This window comes from Trichechus manatus, unplaced genomic scaffold, assembly GCF_000243295.1.
Source record: "Trichechus manatus latirostris isolate Lorelei unplaced genomic scaffold, TriManLat1.0 scaffold00081, whole genome shotgun sequence".
NCBI lineage: Eukaryota > Metazoa > Chordata > Mammalia > Sirenia > Trichechidae > Trichechus > Trichechus manatus.
Window position 1 is genome coordinate 4,334,654 of NW_004444017.1, and position 27,468 is coordinate 4,362,121.

General features: G+C 35.9%; 1 protein-coding gene across 1 annotated transcript in view; it reads left to right on the forward strand.

Moving 5' to 3' along the window:
• ERC1 (ELKS/RAB6-interacting/CAST family member 1) overlaps positions 1-27,468 on the forward strand; it is a 541,536-nt gene that overhangs the window by 277,649 nt on the left and 236,419 nt on the right. Inside the window, exon 14 of the mRNA XM_004381205.2 lies at positions 14,180-14,311. Coding sequence (XP_004381262.1) covers positions 14,180-14,311 — 132 coding nt within the window. The remainder of the gene's footprint in view (positions 1-14,179; positions 14,312-27,468) is intronic.

The following is a 27,468-nucleotide window of genomic DNA, read 5'->3' on the forward strand; positions in this document are numbered from 1 at the left end:
TGGTTAGCAATCAAATGCTTAACCACTGCGCCGCCATGGCTCCTCTCCTATATAAAGCCTCCCTAAATCCTCACAGTTCAAAAATTAATCATGCCTCTGTTGTACTTCTGCTAGAGTTTGTTTTTGCTATGATTTCAGGGCTTATTTGATCTTACCTTCTATTATACACTAATTGCTTTTGTGTCACTTTTCTCCCATATGCTTGAGTTTCAGGACCATATCTTGTTACTTTGCATATAATTGATTTTCCATCAGTGTTTATTGTTTTTAATTGTGTTGATAGATGTCAAGAACTCTAAGTCTCAATCATCTAACCATCAGCCAAACCCTCTAAGTGTTTCTAACCTCATATTTAGGTGAGATATTCACTAGCATTAACTGCTATGTTCTAGGAAAGCTGATAGTGTTGGTGATCCTTGAATATGATTTATTGGTTTCCTAATCTGTGCTTTTCTACTTATGCAGAACTTTTTTCCTATGGATTTCCAGTTTTACCATTGAAAGATTCTGGTTTAAAATTAACCTTTGTTTATAAATCTCTCCCCTGTTCTTATTCTTTACTTATTTGTTGTTTCCTCAGCTTATATGTTTAATTATACTTTATTGGTCTGTACTTTTCAATGCATTGTTTTATAATTGCCCCTGTGTGATTTTACTATTTTTCTTTTCCCTTCCTGAATAGTTTATATCTGCCATATGGTTAAGGGCTACTTTTTAAGATTTCTTTCTAGCTTTTAGAAATTTTATATAGGTAACTTCATTACTGAGTTATAAATAATACAAATAAAAATTTTAAATTTAGTTATATATATATATTTTAAAACCTTTAGTGCTGATATTCCATTCACCATCCTAATAAGTCTCTAAAATTTCGTAGGTTGCCCTTTAAGGGCTTCACATATTTTAACAAAGGAAATGTCAGCTTCACTTAGTTGAGTATATTTACCTTATTTATTTTTATTCTTTGATCAGTAACACTGAAGTACATCTTTTGACAAAGCTGTGAGTTTTAGTCACATTCTAATAAGGCAAAGACTGAAAGGGTACTCATATCACTAGTGGTTTGGGGCTTTGTTTTTAGTTTATTTATAACAAAGATAAGTATCTGAATTTAACCTTGGTGAAAAACTGTCAGAGAGATTAATGGAACTGATGACAGCATGCTGTGGCTCTTGTTTGACGGCTCTCCTGAGACCGGTGAATGTTAAGAATAAAGTTCAAAGAAAGAGAAAACAATAGAAATAGAGATAGAGGAAAAGCAGCTTTACATGTATTTAGGCATATCCTCTTAGATACAGAATCATTTGTGTTTTTCTTTAAAATTTGATTTGATTTGCTCTATCTATAGTAAGTTTCTTTGTGCAAAGATATTCTTTCCCTTTCTGAAATGGCTACTTATCTTCATTTTCAAGTTGGCCATGGGAATAATATTTAAGAAAACTCTTTTTAGAAATTGAGATGGTCTGTCATCCTTCTAGTAATAGTATATGGTGTGTCGCATACTGGGTACCTGTATTAATGTTCTTATTTTTATAAAAACAAGTTTTTGTTTCTTTTTTCTAGACCTCCTCTTTGAACTATTTAAAGTTTTAGTCCTATACAATTTCTTCCTTTTAAATTAAATTTCTTTCTAGGCAAACCAAGATTTTTGCTAACTAGAATATGGGCATGGGTGGGTTTTTATGGTGTTCTCTGCAAATATTAAATGGGGTTAGGGAATACACTGAAAAAGCATGCATACAATTCAGCATCTGTTATTTAAATCCCCTGGAAAGTTGCTGAGATGACGCATGAAGATTCTCTTCTCCTGCAGGTGAAGCTTCTACTCAGATCGCTGGCATGTGCACAACTTCTTAAAACTCTTGGCTTAAATGGTGACATTTTTTTTACCATTTAGAAAAAATAATCAAAACAGGTCTTAAAATTATTTTAAGAAACTCTGCAGTGTTTGCAATGAACTCTTTAGGTAGTTTTCCTTCTGGTCAAAATTGAATTCCTTTTGATAATCAGTGCAATTTATGACTAATGGCTATTCAATAGTTGAATGACCTCAAAGATCAGCTCCAAGAATTCAAGCATCTGTGTCATTAAGAGTCACCCTTGCTAGTAGCTTTGGTTTGACTAGTTAATTTCCTGATAGATAGATTTATTGTTATGTAGCAATTAATCTTTTAGCCCCTGAAGAATAAACTTTGGCCATATTCAACTTTTTTTTAAACAGCTTTATTGAGGTATACCATAACTTGCACATATTTAAATTATACAATTTGATACATTTTGATATATCTACATACTCAGGAAACCAACTTCTTTTTAAGTTCCATATGGGGAGGCATCACAAGAACAGAGTACCTTGCACGTTATAGTGACTATATAAATGTTTACTGATTTCTTATGCGTCTGTGAACTTAATGCACTTATTAGTTATCTTTTTTTTTTTTTAACTAAACATACGACAGTGTGTATTATAGATGCTGTACTGAACACATAGTCCAAGTGGGTCCTAAATAAATTCCTAAATTTATAATGTAGGTAGTATGCTTGACTTTAGGAATGTAGGCATAGCTATAGGTCTGCAAATCAACAGAAGACCAAAGAACAGTTATAGCTTTTTTTAGAGGAAAAATAAATAAGATTGGGAATAAAAAATCTGAAAAAGAAATTAATTGTATTCAAATTGATGTTTTAGTGGTGAAAGATAAAATTGACTGTTTGGAATAAAGGAGAAGGGAACACTATGAAAGAGTAGTAAAATTACTGTTAAGGGAAATGTTCTCCCTGTCTCTGCTTCCATTCCCCCTCTCACTCCCAAATTTTTATATTGCCTCTTCATTTATCTGATTTGAATTTCCTGGTTTATAGGCTAGTTTGACTGATTATTTTTGAAATCTAGATACTTACAGTTGTTCTTACTAGTTCTTTCATCACTTACTATTATTTGTTTTCTTTTCCCCAAAGTGTGTTCGTGTGTTTGCACACACATACATATATGGTATCTCACTTTTGTCATTACAAGATCCTTGGGAGTTATTGGAGACATACTAAAGCAAATGGGCATGGTATTTTATAATCTTTCAAGTGGAGAATCATTAAGCAGGTGTTTCGGGTTTTGGTATAGTGATCTTTTTTTAATCAGGTTATAGTTTCACAACTTGAGCCATATTTTCTATTTTCCAAGAAAATTGTACTTTGGAAACTCCATAAATTTATCAAAGACTAAAGTCTATTGATCCATCCATACTAATTTTAACTGTTTGTGAATTTTAACAGTTTTCAGTCTGATGTGTCATAATATTCTTTTTTCATTGTATGTTTCTTTTTAAAATTCTTACTCTCTTCAAAATCTGTTACTTTATAGTATGATTACAGCTATAGAAAACAAATAAACAAACTTTATGAAATAAAGCTGGAAGGAAGTCCAGCAAAATAATAAATAGCAGTTATCTTTAGGTGTGGTACATTGGTCTTTGTTCTACTTTTCTGAACTTTCCAAATTTTATATCATGAATATGCAGTACATGTCTTATTAAATACTGATTTTTTTTATTATAAAAGTGTTAAATGAGAATGTGGGAATTTCTCCATTTTTCTTATGAAAAACTAACCTCATATTTCATATTGTGTTTATACTCTTGATTTACTAAATTCCCTTTTTACCATTGTTTTTCCTCATATTTACTGATGGATATTCTGAGTGTTTTGCCTGAATATCCAATAGTCTGTTTCCATACAACCTTTAGTTCTTTAATCGTTTAGTCAGTCCATTCTCTAAGTACCTAAGGAATTTTGAAAGAATGTTTATTGATTGGTATAATGTGTAAACTATTAGGCTATTTCCTACAGTTAAGTTTAGCCCTATTCTTTGAGAAGACTTAGCGATATCCTTTGAACTTATTACAAAAGTGTTCCCCATAAAACAATGAGTAGTTGAAGATTGCGTTTGGCACTAAAATTCTTAACAAGTAAACTACTGTGTTCTCACCTCAATAAGATGAATGGTTTAATCTTTTCCTTTGGGAATTCCTCCTTGGTTTGCATTTGGAAGGTGAAGGCTCCAAGAAGATTCATTTATTTTTAAGAGGAAACAGAAGCAGGCCTGCATCAGCCCCTTTCTCAAGACCTCAAAGGCAAGGGCCAACCTCCTATGGACCACATCAGTTGTTTATCATTTTAAGTAAAAGATTGTCTTTGGGATTTTTGGTAAAGACTGAAAATGTATGCTTGTCCTGTTATATGCATTACAGACCTGCAGAGACATGTGTCCTAAGATTAGGTAGATCCGGTGTCTTTGCCCTGGTTTCTGGTGCCCAGCTACCAGAATTTTCAAGAGAAGAACTGACCAGTCTCTATGGGATTTTCTACATGCTCTGTATAAGCTACTTATTTACATGAACCCATTGCCATCAAGTCGATTCCCACTCATAGCAACCCTATAGGACAGAGTAGAACTGCTCCATAGGGTTTCCAAGACTGTAATCTTTATGCAAGCAGACTGCCACATCTTTCTCCCACAGAGCGGCAGGTGGATTTGAACTGTCGACCTTTAGGTTTGCAGCCGAGCACTTAATCACTGTGCCAGAAGGGCTCCTCATTCATATAAAACATGATTATATATGTTTATGTTTTTATTTCTTTAATGTAACGTATCTGCTTTTGTTTTGATTTTTGTTTTTAACATTTAGGTTATAACCAAGCTCTACTCTAACTTGGGGGAAAATATTTTAGGGGCTTTCAGGAGAAGGTGGAAGAAATTATTGTTTAAGTTTAACCCAAAACATTTCCTTACAATAAAAAGTAGTTGGTGTGTAACCACATTTTGTTTCTGTGTTATGTTAGCTTTCTTTACTTAAAATTGACTTCATTAATGCATCTGGCTTCAGTATTTTCCCCCACTAAGCGTCCGAGCAGTTGGTAATTGAATTCTAACATGTTGAATGATTTTAATGAAATCTTCTGCATGTGTATGTATGCTTGAGGTATGGGGAAAAAGGAGGAAGAATAAACAATAGTATTGAGGATAATAAAGAGCTACGGTCTTTTTACATTAAGGAGGATAGATACAGTTAATGTCTTTCAGAATATGTTAAAGTCTCTCTGATAGGAAGTGTTTACACCAAAGAAAGCAGCTCTTAATATTAACCCAAATAAATGACCTCCATTACCCTGGCAAAGTCAGAGTTGGAAGAGGGATGAGAGAAGGTGTGAGGCTGCATTACATTGGATAATCTATGTGAAGTCTAAAATGGCTTTCCTCTGCCACTGAAAAAGGGAAAAGCTTAGAAAGATCTGTCCTTATGAAGTGATCTCTTTTTATGTCACTATATTTTGAGCCTCTTTTTTTTTTTTTTTCCTTTTAATTTTGAGAGAGATGTTTGAAGGGGGGGACAAATTAATTTTTAAGAGTTATTTTTACTTATATTCTTCTTTGCCTTTGCTTTCCTTATTGAATGTTTGATTTGAAAGAAAGGCAGTGGAAGTTAGAGTGTTAAAACCCGCTGTGGTAGGTAGTAGTTTGATGGCGTTAGAGCTGACATCAAGAAGCAAAGTTCAGAGGGATTTGTTAAAGGAGTAGTATCACAGGAGTTGCTTAAGGGTCCAGTCTTCTTGGTAATATGCCAGAGTGAAGTTAAGGTTATAGCTGTCACAGCTTTTGCCCTAATCTTGTTTGAATATGGGAGTCTTGTCTAACGAGATAAGGAATTCTTTGGTAGTTCCCAATTCCTCTCCCTTTACCATCCCCCCAAAATTAGTCACATGAACCTCTGGCTTTGAGCTTTATGCTTTGTGAGTGAAGTGTTCTCAAGTTTTGGCCTCAGCTATAAGTATAAACCCAAATCCAAACCTGTTGCCATTCAGTTGATTCCAGCTCATAGTTGGCATAATAAATAGGCTTTGGTTACCTGATTCAGTGGTAGGAAAATTGGTCTATGTTAGTTTTGATAAGTGCAAGTGCAGTTTATAGCAGTTGAAGTAAAACTCTGAAGATATTGTTTTCATTTTAAGTGATATCAACTATTTAAAATGATAAAGCACGTTTCTTTACTGTCTCCGGATAACTATTAAGCGAGTTGCCTGTGACATAGTGCGTGTCTAAATTTAAGGTTGCTTGAATTGGTTAAACAGTGAACTGTCCAAGCTAGGGAAGGTGAATGAAATTAAACTCTGTCTCCACTTAGTCTTGTTCCCCCAGGCTGCCGGTTTAATACTTCTCTTCCAGATAGTAAGTGCTAGAAAGGGAATAACTCCGAACAGTACAAATAATTCCTTTCCTTGTAATTTTAAATTAGACTCTGTTTTGGCTAGGTATTGTGGGTTTTTCTTAGTCTACTTTAAGAGTAGAATAAGTTACTATGAAAATTCATGAGGGAACAGGAGTTTAATGAGGGTCTTTACTCAGTGAGGGCCAGCAAGATTCTGAGCGTTTCACTCCCATGTTTTCTTAAAAAGAAAAAAAAAGAGTTGATTTCTAAAAGAAAGAAATGTCCATCAAATGTGAAGACTAAATTTATTAGTAAAGTTTTTTCTGTATATATATTTTAAACATTTTTGTAATTTTTTTTTCAATTGAACTTTGGTTGATTGGCATATCATTGAGTAGTACTAAACTCTTAATGAATTGAATTGGATTACTCTTAACTTTTACCCAAATCACAAGAAAACTTTTCTCATTGGAACACCAATGTCCAACTGCAGGCTTTATTTTGAATGATTCCTGGTAGAATGTATATTTTGTTGATCTCATAACCAATGAGGGCTGATCTGTATCCAGATTTTGTGAAAGCTCTCTATAAACTTCTTACATTTTAAGAATGGGTATTATTCCATTTTAATATAGTCATATAACAGAGGCTATCTCTTTGTAATAAAGGTCCTGTTATCCTAACATGCATTTTTCTCTCATAAGCAGTTTTGGCTTCATTGATAATCCAGTTTTGTTACACTGGAGCTAGCTACACCACTGAGTGTAGCTACACCTCCAGTATGGCCCCAGATCATCTTTACTTCCTGGTATTTATGCTTGTCTTTAGTCCTCTCCCACATTGTACTAGAGTTGTTGTTAGTGGCCTTTGAGTCGGCTCCAACTCATGGTAACCCCACATACAACAGATCAAAACATTGCCCAGTCCCGCATCATCTTGATGATTATTGGTATGGTTGAGTCCGTTGTTGCTACTACTGTGTAGTGCCTTCCCAGGGGGCTCATGACTTCTAGTACTCTATCGGAGAGAATTCTGATGTGATGCATAAGGTTTTCATTGGCTGATTTTCAGAAGTAGATTTACAGGCCTTTCTTCCTAGTCTGTCTTAGTCTGAAAGCTCCACTGAAACCTGTCCATCATGGGTGACCCTACTGGTATTTGAAATACTGATGGCATCACTTTTAGCATCAAAGCAACACGCAAGCCACCGCAGTACAACAAACTGACAGATGGGTAGTGGGCTAGGGTTAGTCTGTTTGAACAATAGAAGACAGTAGAAGTGATGGTATGTGACTTCCGAAGCTAGATCTTAAAAGACATTGCTGCTCCTGACTTGCTCTCTTGGATCATGTACTCTGAGGGAAGCCAGCCACCGTGTCATAACGATATTCAAGCAGCCCTGTCCTCTCAAGAAGCCTCTAGGACCAACTTGCCAAACATAAGTAAAAGTGGTTCTTCCAGCCCCACTCGGACATCAGAGGTTTGAAATCTGGCTTGACACCCTGACCACAACCCCATGGGAGACCCCAGAACCAGGACTACCATATTTTAACGCAAATAATGCATGCCTTCTACATTTGTTTGCCAATCAAGCCCTCCCCGTGAGAAGTATTTTCATAAGCACACTGTGCTGTTTTTTTTTTCTTTTTCCACAGCAACATTGTAAAAAAAAATAGGCAGAGCAGCACTTATGAAAATACCTTATGGGAGGAGGGCGTGATTGGCAAGCAAACGTAGAAGGTGCACATTATTTGTGAAAAATATGGTATTTGGCTAAGCTGGTTTTGAATTGCTGATCCACAGAGACTGTGTGAGATAATAAATGTTCACTGGTGTCTTAAACTGCTAGGTTTTAAGGTACTTCGTTATCTAACAATAAACAACTAATACAGGTACTTTATATACTAGATATTAGAGTGATTTGCCATATATATGAATTTTTTTTCTCTTAAATCCACAGTTTTATTCTGTTGGCAGAAGAGTAAGTGCTATTTGAATTTGTTTTATTTATGTTAGCACTGCAGTGATTTTCAGTGCTGAGTATCGGTGGAGCTTTTGGCAGTATATGTCATAAGGACTATCACCTATTTAACTCATATTGTTGTGCTAATGGGACATAAGCTAAGAAAAGAGCCCCAAATCTATATAAAACTTGTGTTTTAGTATAGCCTTTTACAGATACATTTCATATGTAAAAATTACTTTAGCTAGTGCAGTGTTGCCTAATATAAGTATGTGATCATGTGTGTAATTTTAAGTTTTCTAATAGTCTCATTTTAAAAAGTAAAAAGAAACAAATGAAATTAATTTTAATAATATATTTTACTTGATCTAATATATTCATAATATTATTTCAAAATCTTATAAGTGAAAATTATTAATGAAATATTCTGCATTCTTTTTTTGTACTAAGTCTTGGAAATCTAGTGTGTATTTACAGCGTATTTCAATTTGGACTAGCCACATTTAAGTGCTCAGTAGCCACATATGGCTAGTGGCTACCGTATTAGACAGCATAGGTACAGTTTTTAGCTGAAGAAATTAAAAAGTCTTTATTCCAAGCTAGCAGTAAGTCAAGAGTGCGTGTAAACAACAGGGATGATTTTCTCAAACTCAGATGTGATGTTTCCTACCTTATCTTTAATCTCTATCTACATATAGTTCCATAAATCAACCTCCTACTTTCCAGATAACCTCAGATTCTTCAAATCTGGAGATTATCCCAAGGATAGAATGGATTAAAAAGATATCAGAGGTTCTTTGTAGAATTCTCCAAGATCACAGACTCAGAATGTCATGACTGCCTCGTGGTTTATCTTGAAGACTGGTGAATGTGGACTTTTTGAATGAGAAAATGTAGTTTGAAATGTAAAGGACATGTTCAGGGCCTTAGACTGTATCTTATATAATCACTCTCATTATTCAAGCCACCAAGAAGCCTGGGTTTCAGAATATCCCCTTAATTCCTCCAGCCTGGGTCGAGAGCAGATGTATACCAAGTCTGTTTCATTTCACACTTTTGAAAGTCCAGTGTCTCATCAACTGACATCTTATTGGCTCATATATATTCAAGGAAGGTAGTGATAACTGTCACTTCATCTACTTAAAGTTCAGACATTTCACGGATTAGAGGTTTTTCTCTTCTTTCAAACCAAAATATGCCATTAAGCTTAGTGTAGGCAAGCATTTTTTTTCCACAAAAATTTCTGTGTCAAATTCCATCACCAAAATCTACTCAAAGCTATTTTAGTAAAAATAAAAAAAGGAAACTATTTTTACAGAAAAGAGGATTGGGAACAATTTTGAAAACTCTTGGTTTTGTCCTGTTTTAGACATCTGCTATTGGAATATTTAAGTTTTAGGTATCTTTAGAATCTTTAAAGTAACAGCAGAACTTATTGCAATATATTGTCCCTTTTAAAAATGGTCTCATTTGGAGTATCCCATGGTTACAAAAAGACTTGAAAGGAATTTCTTAGCATAATTTTGACACTATTCTTACGAATTATTGCCCTGAAGAAATTCACAGGACATTTGAATTAAAAGCTAAAGAGCATGGTGACTTACAATTCATATTTGCTTTGTTTTCATCAGCTTTCTTCCTGCCATTAGCAATGTCTGGAAATGTACTTGTCTAGACTACTTTTTCTTCAATAAGTAGTTAACCCACATGTTTGGCGTTTCAGTATCTGAAATGATCGCCACGTTTGTAACTGTTTCCAGAAGTTCTTTATAGCCTTAAGGAGCCCTGACAGTGCAGTGGTTAAGTACTCAGCTGCTAACTGACAGGTCAGCAATTCAAACCCACCAGCCGCTCTGTGGTAGAAAGATGTAGCAGTCTGCTTCTGCAAAGATTTACAGCCTCGGAAACCCTATGGGGCAGTTGTACTCTGTCCTATAGGGTCGCTATGAGTCAGAATCGACTCAACGGCAATGGGTTTGGTTTTCTTGGTTGTAACTGTTTCCAGAAGTTCTTTATATCCTTATTTGCAGTGTGTTTTATTCTTCTCACATATTTAAAATTTTGATTTTGATTTTTTTAAATCAGAATAATATGTATTTAGATCATTTATAAAGTGAAATCATACTACAGGGCTCAGGCACAGTGGTTAAGTACTCAGGCTGCTAACCAGAAGGTCAGCAGTTCGAATCCGCCAGCCACTCCTTGGAAACCTTATGGGACAGTTCTGCTCTGTCCGATAGGGTCACTATGAGTCAGATTCGACTTGACGGCAACAGGTTTGGCTTTTTGGGTATCTCACTCCTAGGGGTCCCTGGGTGGTTAACGTGCTCAGCTGCTAACTGAAAGGTTGGAGGTTCAAATCCACTCAGAGGCTCCTTGGAAGAAAGGCCTGCTGATCTAATTCTGAAAAATCAGCCATTGAAAACCTGATGGAGCATAGTTCTACTCTGACACATACGCGGTTACCATGAGTTGGAATTGACTCAGCAGAAACTGGTTTAGTTTGGACTGGTTGCCTTACTTTTATCTACCTCTGAATCCTACTCCCTTGAGACAACCACTTTTAGCACTTTCAGTTGAGTCTTCTGCTTCCTTTCTGTCTTTCTAAATGACATTCTTATGTTGTAGTTTTATTATTGTTCCTATTTGAACATTATCTATTGACTTTCTATCATGGACAATGAGGAATCAGTTTTTTTTACAAACCACCACACACAATTCTCCATACCCATCCTCCCAGTGTAGTTGTAACAGTGTTTACATTATTGTGTTTGAGACATGTAGTACACTATGATTACAGTTTCTTAGACTTTTAGTCTTTCTTGGTAGTAATAATTACCTTGGGCTTTTTGTTTGTTTAGTTATTTGTATATTCATCACCAGTTTATTCCTAAATTCATTACTAGAGCTATAAAATTCCTCCCAATATCATCCCTATAAATTGTACTCAGTTAATCTATATTTCAGCTTTTTCCCCCCGCTTTCTTCATGTTTCCACCATCCAATCTGTACGTATCCTCTACGCTTGACGTCACCCTTGAGGTTCCCCTCACCACTCACCTGTGTAGATTCCCGGTTTTCTGGATCCCCTGTCTTCCTCTTTTTAGGTTTACATCTTCAGTTTTGCAGAGCACATCCCTATTAGCTCCTGAGAGACTCTGTGATGTGAGATAAATTTTTGAGGCTTTGCATTCTATCCTCACACTAATTTGATAGTTTGAATATAGGATTCTAGATTGGAAATCATTTTCTCTCTGAGTTTTAAAGGCATTAATCTATTGTCTTCTAGTCTCCCATGTCAGTGCTTTTGATTTTTTATCCCTTGTAGGTAACCATTTTTGGCCTCTAAAGGGCTTTAAGATCTTTTCCCTAGTATTTTAAATGTTTTTTAAAATATATAGAGAGAACCCATATTATGCATATGAGTGCAGAAGAATGTATTTAATCTTCACTGAAAGAGCAAGACAAGAGAAAATCATTATAAATGTGACCTGGCAGTGTGGGACTCCAGTGTTTCTAGAACTAAAAAGTTCTCCTGTTTGTTTCTGGCATTAGCTCAATATTTTATTAAATAGGAGATTCAAAGTGTAGTTCAATTCAAAGGAAACTTCTTTGGTTTATCTTAGCAGATATCTGTTAAGATTCCAAAAAACAAAATTGGAGCCAGATTTTACTGACTAGATGGATTAAGTAGTTATGGATTTTGTTGATGACGGTAAGGGGGGTATTTGCTATCTTTCATTCTCTTGTGACTTACCCTGATTAAATAGAATTTTCTTAGAGCAGATGGTTCCATACTTAGTTTTAGATTGAGATGTTGTGCAACTTATAATACCACATAAATATTATTTAACAGCCCTCTCTTTTTATATGTAGTTCCACTTGACTTTTATTCTTATTCCTTGTTGTAGAAAGATTTTGAGGCAGGCTTTGCCTTTAAGACTAGTAAATTTTCTTAAAAAAAAAATGTCCTGCCACTGAGCTCATCTGGTATACCCTGGCTTTACCACTGTTTGCAGGAAAACCTTCGTTATGAAAACTTGTCTGACCTTCTACATTATAACAAATTGCTAATCATTCTCCCTCTGAAAAAAGTTTTACTGATAAAGTCACAAAGCTATTTTTTATCCCATGCAGGAATGCAAGTAAACCTATGTGTTTGAAATAGATTCCTGGGAAGTTGTTTGGAATAACTATTTCATCTTCATTGGAATCAAAGATTTAGATTAGGATAACAGAAGTCTCTCAGGAGATGTCCAAAAGACAGTTTAAGAGTGAAAGATATGATAGACTGGACAAAAATGTAATACAAGTTAATTATGGGAAACAGTGTTTCTTTATGCTTAAAACAGAGCAATCTGTATTTTAGAATTGCATGTTACTACAAATACTGTCATTCATTAGAGGATTTGAGAGGGCTGAACTAACTTATCTTTGCAACTGTCACTTTCCTCATAGTTCTTTTGTTACATTTAGTTTTCTTTGAATCAGAAGAAATCACCTTGGCCCTGTTTTTACTGGCATCATTCCTGGTCTTTCTGCTCAGCATCTCTTTTAGAAACCGTCACTGTACAGTACCTTGTTCCCCACGGCAAGCCAACTGGAAGCATTAAGATTGTGACAAAGAGCACTTTTTGATATAGCTAAACAGCCCTGCATAAAACAGATCCTCACTTATGGGAACACTGTAGATCAAAGTGTTTTGTGACATTATCTCTGAGAAGAATCAAGTTTTGTTTTGTTTTTTTAAGGAATATAACATACATCATAGAAATGTGAATATTCTTTTTCTAAATCTCACTTTTTAATTGAGGCAAAAGAGAGAGAGAGCAAACAATTTATAAATTTTTTATTAGAAAGAATGTTAAATAATAGATGCTATGTCTCCAAAGTTGGGAGAAAAAATCTGACTTACCTTTGACAGATAGCAAGTTCTAGATTCTTGAAGACAAAATTGTCAAAAGGACTTTCTTGTACCATGCACTTATAAAAGTGAACTGCAATATAATTAAATGAGGGTTGCATAGATATGAGACAAAAATCCTTTGAAATCTTTTGCCGACGTGAGAATCCTGAAAGTTGGAGAATGGTTTAACAATCCTTGCTCTTTCTTATCTTTTATATATTAAAAATGTTAGCACTGTATTCTTAATCATCTCGCTTTATAAAAATTTAAAGAGGAAATTCTTATAATAACCTATTTAATGCAGTTCTCCATCCTACTTGAACTCAGCTTCATTTATTGTTTAGGATCTCCCCTATCTTACATGATCTTAAAGTCCTCTAGGAGTTTTTGTCGTTCTGCTAGAAATCCATGTTCACTACCCCAAAAGTTGCTTTTTCAACTTATGTGAAGAGTATCAGGGCTAATGAGAATTGCTTGGCTAACTAAATTGCCCATCCTTAGCCAGACCAGTCATTTGGATCCATTTACCATTTTCAACTTTCTTGTACGGGCTTAACAGAAGACTTCCCTTTCTTGAAATCATTAGAACTCATCGCCTTCTATTGCATTTCTTTTTTAAAAAAATTAATTTGCCAACAGTTGGTCTATATGAAGACTATAATCTAAAAGATCATGCTGTTTACTTAACTCTGTCATCTAGGCTTAACTTTTCAGGGAGAGAGAATGTTTTGGTGTTCAGTCTAATTACTTAGGCTGCATCAAAGCTGGCTTTAAGCCCAGTTAAGAGAGTGGTTTGAAAACAGCTTTGTGTTTTTAAATAATCAAGCCCTTGCTGCTTATGCTGTCTAACACAGCCAGTTTCATTCCTTCATCACAAGTTTGTCTTGCTTAACTAACTTGACCCTTTGCTCTTAATAATATACTTCTTCAACCTCCTTTACTTCTTTTCTTTCCTTATTTTATTCTTTCCTCTGTGAAGGTATCTTTTTGACCTTTATTTACTTCTGAAAGGAAGAACATTTAATATGCAAATAGCCCTTCCTTGATAAATAGGCTCTCCTTGGGTTAACTAATTAGTCTACTTCACCTAGTCTTCCCATCATTTTCCAGGACAGTCTCCGTAAGAAGGATGACAGGATTGAAGAGCTGGAAGAAGCACTAAGAGAAAGTGTACAGATAACTGCAGAGCGGGAAATGGTGCTAGCACAAGAGGAATCAGCCAGGACCAATGCTGAAAAACAGGTCTGCGATCTTATATAGTTACCGGCAATACTGCTGAGTAAACAAAAGGTAAAACCGAACCAGTACAGTTTAGGTAAACTATACATATTGTCTATTCATAGGGTTTCAGAGGCACTTCATCAAGTGTAAGTAAGTAGACTTGAATAAAAATTGAAATATAGTTGTACAAGAATTGACTCATGTTTCAGAAGGTCTGCATTAATAATTTAGGGCTGGTTTCATATATATTGTGCTTATGTAATAAGCATATGCTCATGTATCTGATGAGATGACATGGAACTTGTGTGCTTGTTACAAGACTGGGCACAGCCCTGCTTTTAAATTGATTGAGAAAACACAAATATTCCTGGCTCAGTGATGTTAATTTCTAAGAGCAAATAGTTTATTTATTTATTTTATGCCCTGCCTTGTTCAAAAGAGGAGTTAAGTTCTAATATTTAAGGTTAATAGCAAAGATGAAGGACACAGATATCATGACACTAGAGAGTCCCAGGTCAGAATGTTGTAGCCTTGAGGTGATTCGTTAAAGAGTTTTAAGAATTATTGCTGTTTGTGATATTTGTTTTATATATTTCGTACATCTTTTTTGCTACACTTTATTTGAAACAGGTTTTTTGAGATACTGTTTTCAGAAAACTTTTGTGAAGGCAGAATAACTTTAAGGTGGAAGATGTGAGTGGAAAAAAATAGTTTTACAACAAGTGAGGGCTCTGACCTCAATTCCCATTTGTAAGAGTGTGATTTGAGGTTTTGAATCTACCTCATATAGAGGTTCATGGGATATAATTTTTACAGTGATTGTTTTCTTTTCTTTGTTGAAGAAACATAAATACTTAACAGGTAAAAAAAAAAAGTTCAATGAGAGAGTAACAGAATCTTTCAGGGAACCCTCTTAATCAGACCACAGGTGCTGTTGTGAGTTAAGGTAATTGAATAGTAAGAAAGAAGGGTACGTTTTCAAGTCAGACAAATGATAGTAAGTACCACAAGGTCCATTCGTAGCCATGTTAGATACAAATATATGATTTCTTTAGTGTCAAGAATAGAAAGGCAGACAAACTGACATTTATTAGCAAAACTGAGGGGAAATTGATCTTTTTTCTTTGAATATTTACAAACGATTAGAGTTTGGGTATGGGAGAGCTTCAGAGGAGAGAGGGTGGCATCCATTGTTCCAGGGTAGGGAGGGATTTTCTTTTATCTTGATTTTCCTACATTCTTTCCTTTATTTGCAAAATGCTAACCCTCCTTTTTTTCTTTCTGTAAAGATTTTCTTCTGCTTCAGTCTCATTATTTGGAGACATGTCTTAAACATTAGCGATCTTGCAGGGATTTGGCAATTAAAAATATCATGTCTTTATGGTATATAGACTGCTGTTATGTGTTTTTCTTTTTTAAGCTGTTGTTGTATGAACTTATTATAATTTGCTTTTAATTGCATGCTCTTTTCCTTCTCTCTTTTCTACTTATCTTGTTTTCCACCGTTCTGGTACTTACTGCCTATCTGAAGCTGTTCTGTGAAATATTGCATGAAACCAATCATTTGGGCTTTAAGTGGTTCAAGGTATGAAGAAACTGCTTTTCTGCTTGTACTTCTGAGGCTTTACATCATCTGTCCCCTTTATCCACTGTTCCCTCCTCCATGCATTTTCTGTTCTTCTCTTATTTTTTTCTGTTTTCTGATGCCACTGTTGATTTTATTTATGTGTATCACTTATATGCGCTGAGGTTGTTGTTGTTAGGTGCCATCAAGTCGGTTCTGACTCATAGCGACCCTATGTGCAACAGAACGAAACACTACCTGGTCCTGTGCCATCCTCACAATTGTCATGTTTGAGCCCATCATTGTAGCCACTGTGTTAGTCCATCTCATTGAGGGTCTTCCTCTTTTTCACTGACCCTCTACTTTACCAACCATGGTGATATGCACTAAGGTAATCTACCAATATTCGTTTGAAATACACACAGTCCCCAGATTACAAACAAGTTCCATTCCTAAATCTGTCTCTGAGTTGAATTTGTACAAAGTAAGTACGGTTCGTGTCTAACGTCAGTCAAGTGTTTGTCTTAGTATATAGCATATAGTGTACATTTCTATGCATAAAAAACATTAAACCCTTCCAAATATATTAAAACACCTTTAACATAATAATACAGTAATAATAATGTTTTGATGCCCATTTGTTATTATGAACCATTGTACATACCTCAAATTTTTAGTATAGTAGGCTTTACGGGGGTTGGTTCCTAAGTACGGGTTGTACATAACCCCGGGACTGCCTGTATCTGAAAGGGATGAAGCTTTTTGGGCTGGAAACATTATTTTTATAATCTTACTCAGGTCCTAAAATTATCTATCTCTTTCTTAAATTTAGCCTCTGAGAAATAAATTGCTTCCTCTGGTAGTGGGAGGATATCAGTCGGCATCTCTTGATTTTTCAAACAGCAAAGTAAAACTGTATGGGAACCATTTTTCTTATTAAAATAAAATACAGAACCTTCTAAAGTTTGAACAGGGAAAAGCTCCAAAAGGAGAGCATTTCTTGAAGTCTTTCCCGTATTTCCACAGGATCTCATTAGTTTCTTTATTTCTAGTATGTACTCCTTCAAACTGAGCCCCTTCCAAAAATTTAGAGACGTTTGTGTAATGATCCAACGAAGGAAGATGTTCTCTAACCTGTGTTGGCAAATGAAGAGATGAAAGTGAATAATCCCCATGGGTTCTTTTACTTTTCTTTTATCCCTTTCCACTTAGGGAGTCTTCTTCTGAAATTTTCTCTGCTCAAACTTTGGCAGATTATGTGTTTTGTTGAATGAGAGAGTCCATTTTCTTAAAATGAATATAAAGTAAAATTTGTACCTTAAAAAAGTGTTAGAATTGCCAGAGGGTGGAGGAGTAATAGCTTTAATTCAGCAGAGCTGCTCTAATTTTAGAATAATTTTTAAAAGCCTTTTTTTTTTTTCCTTGCACTTGAAAAGGATGTTTTAAATATTCTCACTGGTATTCTTTGAGGCTAAAATTATTTCTTGAGGAGCTATTTGCAGCTAGATCTGCTGACTAAAGGTTTGAAAAACGCCTGTAAAGTATTTAGAATTTTTTGTGTGTGTCTGTGGCTTAATAGGCTGGATTTGTATCTTATTCCCAAAGAATATTTTTTTTTAATGTTTGAGTAATGATAGAGGTATATCCTCTCAAAATAACTAACATTTACACATGTAAGTTCTGATTTTTTATTTAAAAGTCTCATTATTGATAGATTGATTGTGCTTTAGATGAAGGTTTACAGAGCAAATTAGTTTCTCATTAAACAATTAATACACATATTATTTTGTGACATTGGTTGCCAACCCTGCGTTATATCAACATTCTTCCCTTCTTGACCTTGGGTTCCTCCTTACCAGCTTTCCTGTCCCCTCCTGCCTGTTATCCTTGCTCCTGTGCCCGTTTAGTCTCGTTTTGTTTTGTAGGCCTGTCTGACCTTTGGCTGAAGGGTGAACCTCAGGAGTGACTTCAGTACTGAGTTAAAAGGGTACCTGGGGGGAAAAGTCTCATTTTTAATAGTGAAACTCAGAATTGCCATTTTGACATTATTTGGCTCATATGTTAAGTGTAAACTCTTGACCTAGAAGATCATAACATTTTATCTGTGGTTTGCTGAGTAATTATACATTAATGAGCATTTTTAAAGATTACATCTTCTTTTATTTTAAAGATTTATTAAGTTCTCTCTTGGCTACAAGTCTATCCAGTTATTTCTACAACAGTTTATCACCATGATACCCAAGACTTTTTTCAGGTAGAACAGTTGCCACTACTGAAGCAGTGCCAGTAGATAGGTAGCCTATAGAATATGATGTGTGCTGGTAGAACTATAATTGTACTCCCCAGTTCTTTCCATTGCCTTTTCCTTTAGCTATTCCCAGAGTGGACAAGTTATTCTTTGGTCTTACAAACCCAGTCCTGTACTGATCTGAACATTTATAGTAAGTTGTATTTCTTTCTTTCATTTTTTATTAGATGGCATAATACTCAGGAAAGAAAATTAATATATTTATGCTACCTCTTACTCTACACACGTTTTTTGAATACCTTTTATTTTTCCAGATCTACACTAAGCACTGGAAATAAAAAGGTAATAAATGCAGCCTCTGCCTTCACAAAGCTCAGAGTTAGTTGGGAAAGACTGAAGAATGAACCTATAGTTATGATTAGTTTGTAAGTACCACGAGAGGGATCTGAATAAAGTGTTTTTGGAAGAGACAGGAGAGGCACATTGGAGAGGTCTGTGGAGGGTTTCCTGGAGGAGATGGCTGGTGCATGAGCTAAGTCTTAAAAAGAAAACATCAGGCAGAGAAGAGGTGAAGAATATTCAGCGTATTCCATGTAGCAGCCAGAAGCATCAAAGGAGCTTTAAATGGTGGTTTGCAGCTGCAGTTCAGACTAGATCAGAATGGCAAGAACTGAGTGAGGAAGAGAGAGAAAAAGCAGTCAGATCATGCTGAAGCCTGTTCATTCTTACGTGATATACTCAGGAATTTTGCTTTTCTTATCAAGTTTGTGGAGAACCATTGAAGAATTTTAAGCAGAGAAGAATACTTATATATTAGTTTGCTTGCACATTTGTTTATTCAGTTGATCTTTATTGATCATCTAGGGGGTATACTGGGGATACTGGATAATAAATAGTGATGAGCAAAGCAACTGCAATCTCTCCCCAAAGAGTGCTTATAGTTCAGAAAGATACACAGTCAACCAACAAATAAACAGTAATTATAAGTTACCACAAAGCACAGTGAAAGAAAAGATCAGGTTTTCTACAATAGAGAATAGTTTGGTGGAGGTTGCAGAGATTTGAACCTATTTTAGATTGAGTGCTTAGAGAAGGTTCTCTGAGAAGTAACATTTATCCTTAGCCCTGAAGGATGAGAACAAGCCTGCCATGTGAAGCGTGGGGAGGAATCAGCACTTGTAATAGCAGTATGGTAGGAAAGAGCTGGAAGTGTTTGAGGTGTTGGCCTTATGTAAGCCATGGCAAGAAGTCTGTGTTTTTTAAGAGTGGTAGAAGCCGTTGAAGGGTTTTAAGCAGTATATCATATCATGTGATTTGTGTTACATGATTTGTCAGTATAATGATGTCATCTGGCTGCTAGGTGGATGGATGAGGGGGTGCACCCATCAGCAGTAATAACAAGAGTGGAAGCAAGAAGATCAAATGGGTTATCAAGAGTATCCTAGGCCAGAAGTCCTCAAACTGAGGTATTCATGTGCCTTGAAATGCTCAGACACTTTCCCAGAGGGTACATGGATGGGCACAACTCGTCAGCCTCCAGATGTACTTTTCTTTCAAATTGACCTGCCTAAAAAGGCACATAAGATGTGTAGGTTCTCCTTTCCCATTTCCCCTTTCATAATCATGCCACCAACACCAACACCCCCCGCTTTACAATAGGCACAATTATTCTGAATCTTACTAGTCTGTGTTCTTCTGGAGAGGAAAAAAACCTCTGGTATACCAGACAAAGGGACAATTCAGAAGATTGATGTTGAGAAAGTGGATGAGTTTAAGTCATGTTGTTTCCAATTCTTTGTTTTCAACAAAATTAAAGGAAAATGTAATCAAGTTGCCAGCTGATGTTGGTGGTCATGTTAGGTGCCGTCGAGTAGATTCCTACTCATCGTGACCCAATATGATAGAGTAGAACTGCCACGTAGGGTTTCCTAGGCAGTAATCTTTATGGAAGCAAATTGCCAGGTCTTTCTCCTGCAGAGCCGCTGGGTAGGTTCGAACCTCCAACCTTTCGGTTAGCAGCCAAGCCCTCAACCATTGCGCCACCAGGGCTTCTTTGCCAGCTGATAGGTTATTATAAATAATGTTATTTGGGGTATATAATTCTGAAGGAGTTAAAATAATTGAGTAAGATTACTATAATAAGATTGCTTCTGTTCCTATCTACTTATTTGTTTGAACAAGATTTCTCAGTGTTTATACCTATAAAAATGAAAGCTACCAGTAGAATTGATCCTGAACCCTGTGTCATTCTAGCAATAAGGAATATTCATCACGAGATACCTAAACTAGTTGAAAAAATAAAAGTTCCATTAATTTCATTAAGATAAATGTGTTTAATCATAAAATGCATTTTAAAGTTTTACTCTCTGTTTAATAATTACTTTCTTAAAATATCTCATATTTATTTTTTGATTAATTGTATACTACAAATAATTATAATGATAACTTAGTCCACAAAAATTTTCTTAACAGAGTTATGATACAGGAAATTTTTTAGATATTAATTTTAAATTTATATACTTTTTTGCATAAAAGTACAATAGAGGATCCATAAAAATAGTATAGCATAAAATAAACGATATTAATATAAAGTTCTAGCAGGAAATGGAATAGAAACACTGAGTCAGAGAGAAAAAGGAAAATGTAAAATTTTCAATCACTTAAGAACAGTTTGTCCTTACATTCTCAAAATAGATACTGATGGCTATCAATTCACCATGGTGTTTGTATTTCATTGAATTTTTTTTTTTTTTTTAAACGGAGTGATTTTTTTTTTAAATCAATTTTTAAAATACCCAGGAAACTACGTTCTTTGCAACTCTTTAAACTTAATGATCTAAAAAAAAAGTTAAAATTATATGTGGGGCTCATAACTGCATAAACACTTTGAAGAAGTGTATAAGCAAAACCATTTAAAGGCCCCTTGTCTAGGAAGATGGAGCCCTGGTGGCACAGTGGTTAAGAGTTTGGCTGCTAACCAAAAGGTCAGCAGTTCAAATCCACCAGCTGCTCCTTGGAAACCCTATGGAGCAGTTCTTTGCTGTCCCATAGGGTCCTTATGAGTCGGAATCGACTCAGTGGCATTGGGTTTGGTTTTTTGTTTTTGTTTTTGTCTAAGGTAATGACTGAGTAGATTAAATAATGGCATTGGAGATGGAGAGAAGTACATGGATTTAGAATGTCTTTTGGAAATAGAGCTGAAAATATTTGATGAAGAGTTGCATGTATGGATAAGGAGGGGAGAGGAATCAAAGATGACCTTCAGGTTTCTGGCTGAGCAACTAGGAGAACAGTGATACCCTTTTTTGAGATGAGAAGGCCTGAGGGAAAAACTGGTTTGAGTGTAAGAATCAAGATATTGTGTTAAAGAAACGTTAGGTACTTTAGCAGTAGTAGTAGTGCTATTACCACATTAGATTTATATTTGCAGCCCAAGTCTTTCTTCTGAGAGCCAAGCTAATGAATACAACAGGCTACTTAATATCTTTACTCCGTTATTTCACTGACATCTCAACCAGAAACCATCTAAATACAGAGCTCTTGATTCCTACCCTCAAACCAGTTTTTCCCTCAGGCTTTTTCATCTTATTTTAGAAGCACTCTACTGTAATCCTTCTGAAGCTGAAATTATGCGCAGAGAGTATTAAGGAGTTCAATAGTTCAGAAGGCCATTCCAGAGAATTAGGGAAATAATATTGCATAGTGGCTAAGAAACTGGACTTTGGAGTTAGAATCCTTGGTTGGAATTATGGTTCTACTGCTTACAAATTGTGATTTCAGGCAAGTTGCTTCTGCCACAGTTCCCTGAGCTGTAAAAGAATGATGATTATTATATCTGCCGCATTAAAGAGATGATGTATGTATAATGCACTTACAACAGAGTGTGGCACGTAGTAAACAATAAACATTAGGTACTTCTGTTGTGACTACCATTGCTTTCAGTAGCTCCTAGGAGAGAGGTTGCTCTGACCAAAATCTAAGGCCTTAGAGAAGCTTAGTATCTATAGATCCTACCTGGTTGACTCAGAAGGAGCCCTGGTGGGGCAGTGGTTAAAGCACGCGGCTGCCAGCCAAAAGGTTGGTGGTCAAACCTGCCAGCTGCTTTGCGGGAGAAAGAGGTGGCAGTCTGCTTCTATAAAGATTTACAGCCTTGGAAACCCTATGCTGCAGTTCTACTCTGTCCTGTAGGGTCGCTATGAGTTGGAATTGACTTGACGGCAGTGGGTTTTTGGTTTGGGGTTGGCTCAGCACTAGTGATGGCATGCTTGCTGTTAACAGTTCCCATTTACATATATCAAGTTTTAATCCTTGTGACTCCAGGACATCCTTATCCCCCTCCCCTTACCCAGCATCATACCCTAGAATTTGTAGTATCTACATCAACTGAGAATGTCATGGTTTCTGGCTCGACAAAGGAAACCATGCTCCCTGGCAAACCAATAGATTGGTCAGATGGACATTGTTCTCATTATTAGATTATTCATTCTCTGAGAATCTTTCTTAGGCCACTGCAGAAGATTAATAATCTGTCCATTATTTTCCATTTAACTTTTTAAGTTTTCCTCATAAAAATAGTTTGGGTAGTTTTAGTAAATGGCTGGAAATGTGTGCTGTGAAGTCCAATCCTAATACTATCTTCGTGTTTTACTAATTCATATATGTAGTCTATATTTTCCATTAGAAGGAAAGAGAGAGGGAAAGAAAGAAAAAAGACTTTCTTAGTGCTATTTAAAACAAAATAAGAACTTTAGAACATTAGACCTTATTCACGGAAGTAAGAAGATAACAGAAAATTTAGGATTGAAAAAAATGTTAAAGGGTTTGATTCTTGTTATCTTAAATTGGAATTAGAATTATGTTTGAATTCATGACTTTTTTTCACACACGACAAACACACACACAGAATATCTTAACTGTGTACTAAAAATACCCAAAAAATAATGATCCTCTCAGTACAAATGCAGATTCTTAGCGCTCAGATTGTGGTCTCTAAATACCACTCCTTCTAAAAAGGATTTGAATTCCAAACACAAGTTACTTTCTTTTTTCCTTTTACATGAAGGGAATAACTAGGAATATAAATTTTTTTCTTCCTAAGTGCTTATTGGTTACTGAAGCCTCTATGGTCGTTATAGCAGCACTGTCCAACAGAGCTTTCTTGGACAATGGAAATGCTTTATATTTGTTCTGTCCAGTACAGTAGCCTCTAGCCACGTTTCTGTTGAACACTTAAAATGTGGGTAGAGCACCCGAAGAACTGAGTTTTTACTTTCATTTATTTTTAATTGATTTAACTATAGATTTAAATGGCTACTTCTGGCAAGTGGCTGCTGTATTGGACAGTACAGCTCTATAATGTGATCGTTGGATGGATGGATGGATATATACATGTATGCATATATATATATACATACATACTTAGCAGCTATTGTTTACTTTTTCCTTTTCAGACTGACAGAGTTGTAGTACTGGGATATGTAGGTACGTGTGCTTTCTGATGTAGTTGATCATTTTATCGTTTGTGTTTTAGACATCTGTAGTCTGAAAACATGTGTATCAAAGAAATAATATGTAGTGATGGAAATTCTTGAGATGAGGAGCTGAGCAGTTTAAAAGTCAAATTGGTATGAAAGTCTTTGATTCTGCTTCACTTCCTGTTAGTGGGTTAGTAAAGGACTAGGTCACTTTTGAGGAGATGTTATAATTGTGTGGGTCTGTTACCCCATATTCATGTAATAGTAGACATTTAAATTTATAGCACGAGTGCGTGAGTGATGGAATTAGTGTAGGGAAAAGGAGAGTACAATAGTTACAGAAGTAACTAGAATCTGTGTTAGATGTTCAAGGACATGGAAATGGTGAGAATGTATACCACCCCAGCATTGTTAAGAGTTTAACAGCTACAGAGATCATTTATTCCTTTATTCATTCAATGAATGTTTATTGAGAGCTTACTATGTACTGGATGGTACAAACTGTTAAAACTCTCATCTACTAACTGAAATGTTCGTGTTCAAATCCATGCAGTCACCTTGGAAGAAAAGCCTGGTGATCTACTTCGAAAGATCGCAGCCATTGAAAACCCTATGGAGTGCAGTTCTACTCTGAAACATATGAGGTTGCCGTGAGTCGGAATTGACTCAATGACAACTGGTCTGGTTTGCTATGTACTAGAAACTGGGAATGTTTAAGTGAGCAAAATGAATATGATCTTTTTCCTCATGGAGTTTGTATGTTAGTGGGAGAGATTAATCAGATGATCCCGGAAATATATACTTTAAAATTGGGACAGCTATCAATAAATAAAAGTTAATGTGTTACAAAGAAGTGTAACAGGGGACCTTATTTAGAATGCATCGTCAGGGAAGGTATCTCCAAGACAGTGAAACTTAAATTGAGACATGAAAAATAGTAGGGATTAGTGAGATTAAGAATCACAAGAAGTATACTTTAGAATACACTTGTGTGGAGGCCCTAGTAATGGAAAGAGCTTGACATAATCAGAGAACAAAAACAAACCAGAATTCCTGGAGAATATTGAGTAGAAATGAGTCAGTGGCTGAGTGCGTGGTTAGGCGAGTGAGTGAGTGAGTAAATAAAAATGAATGAAAGAATGGATGGTATGATGTGAAACTGGAGAGGTAGACAGAAAACAGATTATATAAGATGATCATGTTAATGAGTTTAGATTTTATGTTAACCATAGTAGTTAACCTTTAAATCATTTTAAGGAGAAGAGTGATAAGATCCATTTCATATTTTAGAAGGATTTTTCTGGCAATTATATGTAGTCTAAATACAAGGAGAGCAAGGCTGGAAGGGAGTGGAAGATATTGCATAGCAGGGTGCTGGCAGTAGAGATGGAGAGATCTATTTGGACTTAGATTTGTTGATGGATTACATTTGGAGGATGAGGGAGGGGGTTTGGTGAGGCTGATCTCAGGTTTTCTGGAGTGAGGATCTAAGTGTTTGGTAAAAAAAAAAAAAAACCATTGCCATCGAGTTGGTTCTAACTCCTAGCGACCCTATAGGACAGAGTAGAACTTCCCCGTAGAGTTTCCAAGGAGCAGCTGGTGGATTTGAACTACTGACTTTTTGGCTAGCAGCCAAGTTCTTAACCAGTGCACCACTGGGCTGTGGTGTTTATCGCAGGGCTTCGAACTGGTTCAGACTGGTTCAGTCATGGCCATCGATGCGAAAATGAAACAGACCCAAATTGTTATAGCCCCTGGAATTGGAGACTCGGAAGAGGCATGGTGAGCCCTTTCAGGAGCCTGATGCATGAGATGGGATTATTGGCAGGACTGTGGAGAGTGACACACGTTCAAAGCGGTGTGGTCGGCTGCCATCTTTGAGAGGGACACTGCTTGCTGTTTCCAACTCTGCTCAGAATCCATTGGGCAAGAGATTTGGTTGCTGTGCATGGTGTATGCTGCCCTTGTTTTCTGAGAAGGAGATTGTTTTCAGCAGGACTTTGACCCGTGATTTTTCCCATTCCAGTTATTATTCCAGTTCACCCAAATTTAAAAAAATTCAGATCTGTTTCAGTTCTCGGCCATGACTGAACTGGGAAGAACTGGTTCGAAGCCCTGGTTTATTGAACTGTGGGAAAGCTGGAGGAGGAGGAGTTTAAGGTAGGGATTCAGCTTTGTATAGATTAAATTTGAGATACCTATAACCTCTTCCAAATAAAATAACAAGTAGGTAGTTCGATGTGTGTGGTGGGAACCCAGAAGAGTGCCCTGAGCTAAAAATATAAATTTGGAGATAACATTAGTTGACTTTTCTTTCTTCACTTTAACTTTGTGTTAGCCATTTACAGATGCACACAAACTGAGAAATATTCTCTGTTATTTGTATGAACTAGATTTTAATGACTCCTTAAATATCTGATTGGCTGCTGTCTAAAAAGTATGACACTCAGGAAGTTTGTAGCCTCTTATTCTTAATACAAACTACAAGGCTGGAGGTACTGACATTTATTGATTGCGATCTGCCAGTCACTGTGATAAATATTTTCTTAACAGTATTATTTAAGCATTTAAGCAACAGATTGTTAGACATTATTTAAATGTTTTCTTGACTGCGAATGAGCATCGGTGCACATTGTGTCCTTTCTCAGAAGAATGAAGACTGGTTTACATTTCTTAAACTACATGTTCACTCTGCATAAAGCAGTCTATTTATCCTTACCTTATCTCCCTGTTTAGATAAATCCTATTTCTCCTTCCATAAAACCTTTTCTGACCTTCCAAGTCTGAGTTATGTGCCCCTCCTAGGTTTTTCAACTGCACCTTTTCTTATCCCTTTTACTTATTTTACTTTCCATCCCTTGAAAGACTTTTCTCTCTGCTTTCATAGATTGAAAGCTCCTTGAGGGCAGGGGCTTTGTCTTGTTTAGTGTTGTATCCTTAGTACTTAGCATCGTGCCTTGTCATATTGGCATACAGTTAATATTTGTTGAGCGGATGAAGGGATGAAAGAGTAAATGAGTAAAATTTTATTTTGCCCTCCTGAGTCAGAATCAACTCAATGGCAGCGGGTTTGATTATTTTTTTTTTGGTTTGAATGTTTACACCGCTAATAACAGCAGCTTCACTTTATTTACTAAACAAGTTAGTGTTTAATGATAATTTTGTTATTTTTTATTGTGGTTATCAAAACAATATTTTGAATTATTACATATTTTTATTCTTTGATGGAACCTCTAGGTTAATTTGTACTGACTTAGAAAATGAGGTTTGTGCTGCCTATACCCATGATAGAAAATTTGCAACTGTTCTTCCACTGGATTTGATTAAGCACGTTGTCATCCAAACAGAAAAACTCAAAGATTCCAAAATTACAGATTTAAGAGATTAGATACTATTTAATTGAAAATGACTTGCTTTTTTTTTTTTTTTTATTCTACTTCAGGTGAAGGCTTACAGAACAAATAGTTTCTCATGAAACAGTAGTACCCATATTGTTTTATGACATTGGTTAACAACACCACAACATGTCAACCCTCTAACTTCTCAACCTTTTTTTTCTTTGGTGAAAATACACATAGCCAAAGATACACCATTTCAGAAATTTCTACACGCACACTTCAGTAACATTGACTACGCTCTTCCAATTGTGCAGTTATTCTCATTTAAGATGAAGGCTTACAGAACAAAATAGTTTCTCAGTTAACAGTTACTACACATGTTGCCCTATGACAATGGTTAACAATCTCACAACACATCAACAATATCCTTACTCAACCTTGGATTCCCTATCACCAGCTTCCTTGTCCCCTTCTGCCTCTGGCCCTTGTCACTGGACTACTGTACCTCGTTAGTCCCATTTGGTTTTATAGGGCTGTCCACTTCCAGGCTGAAT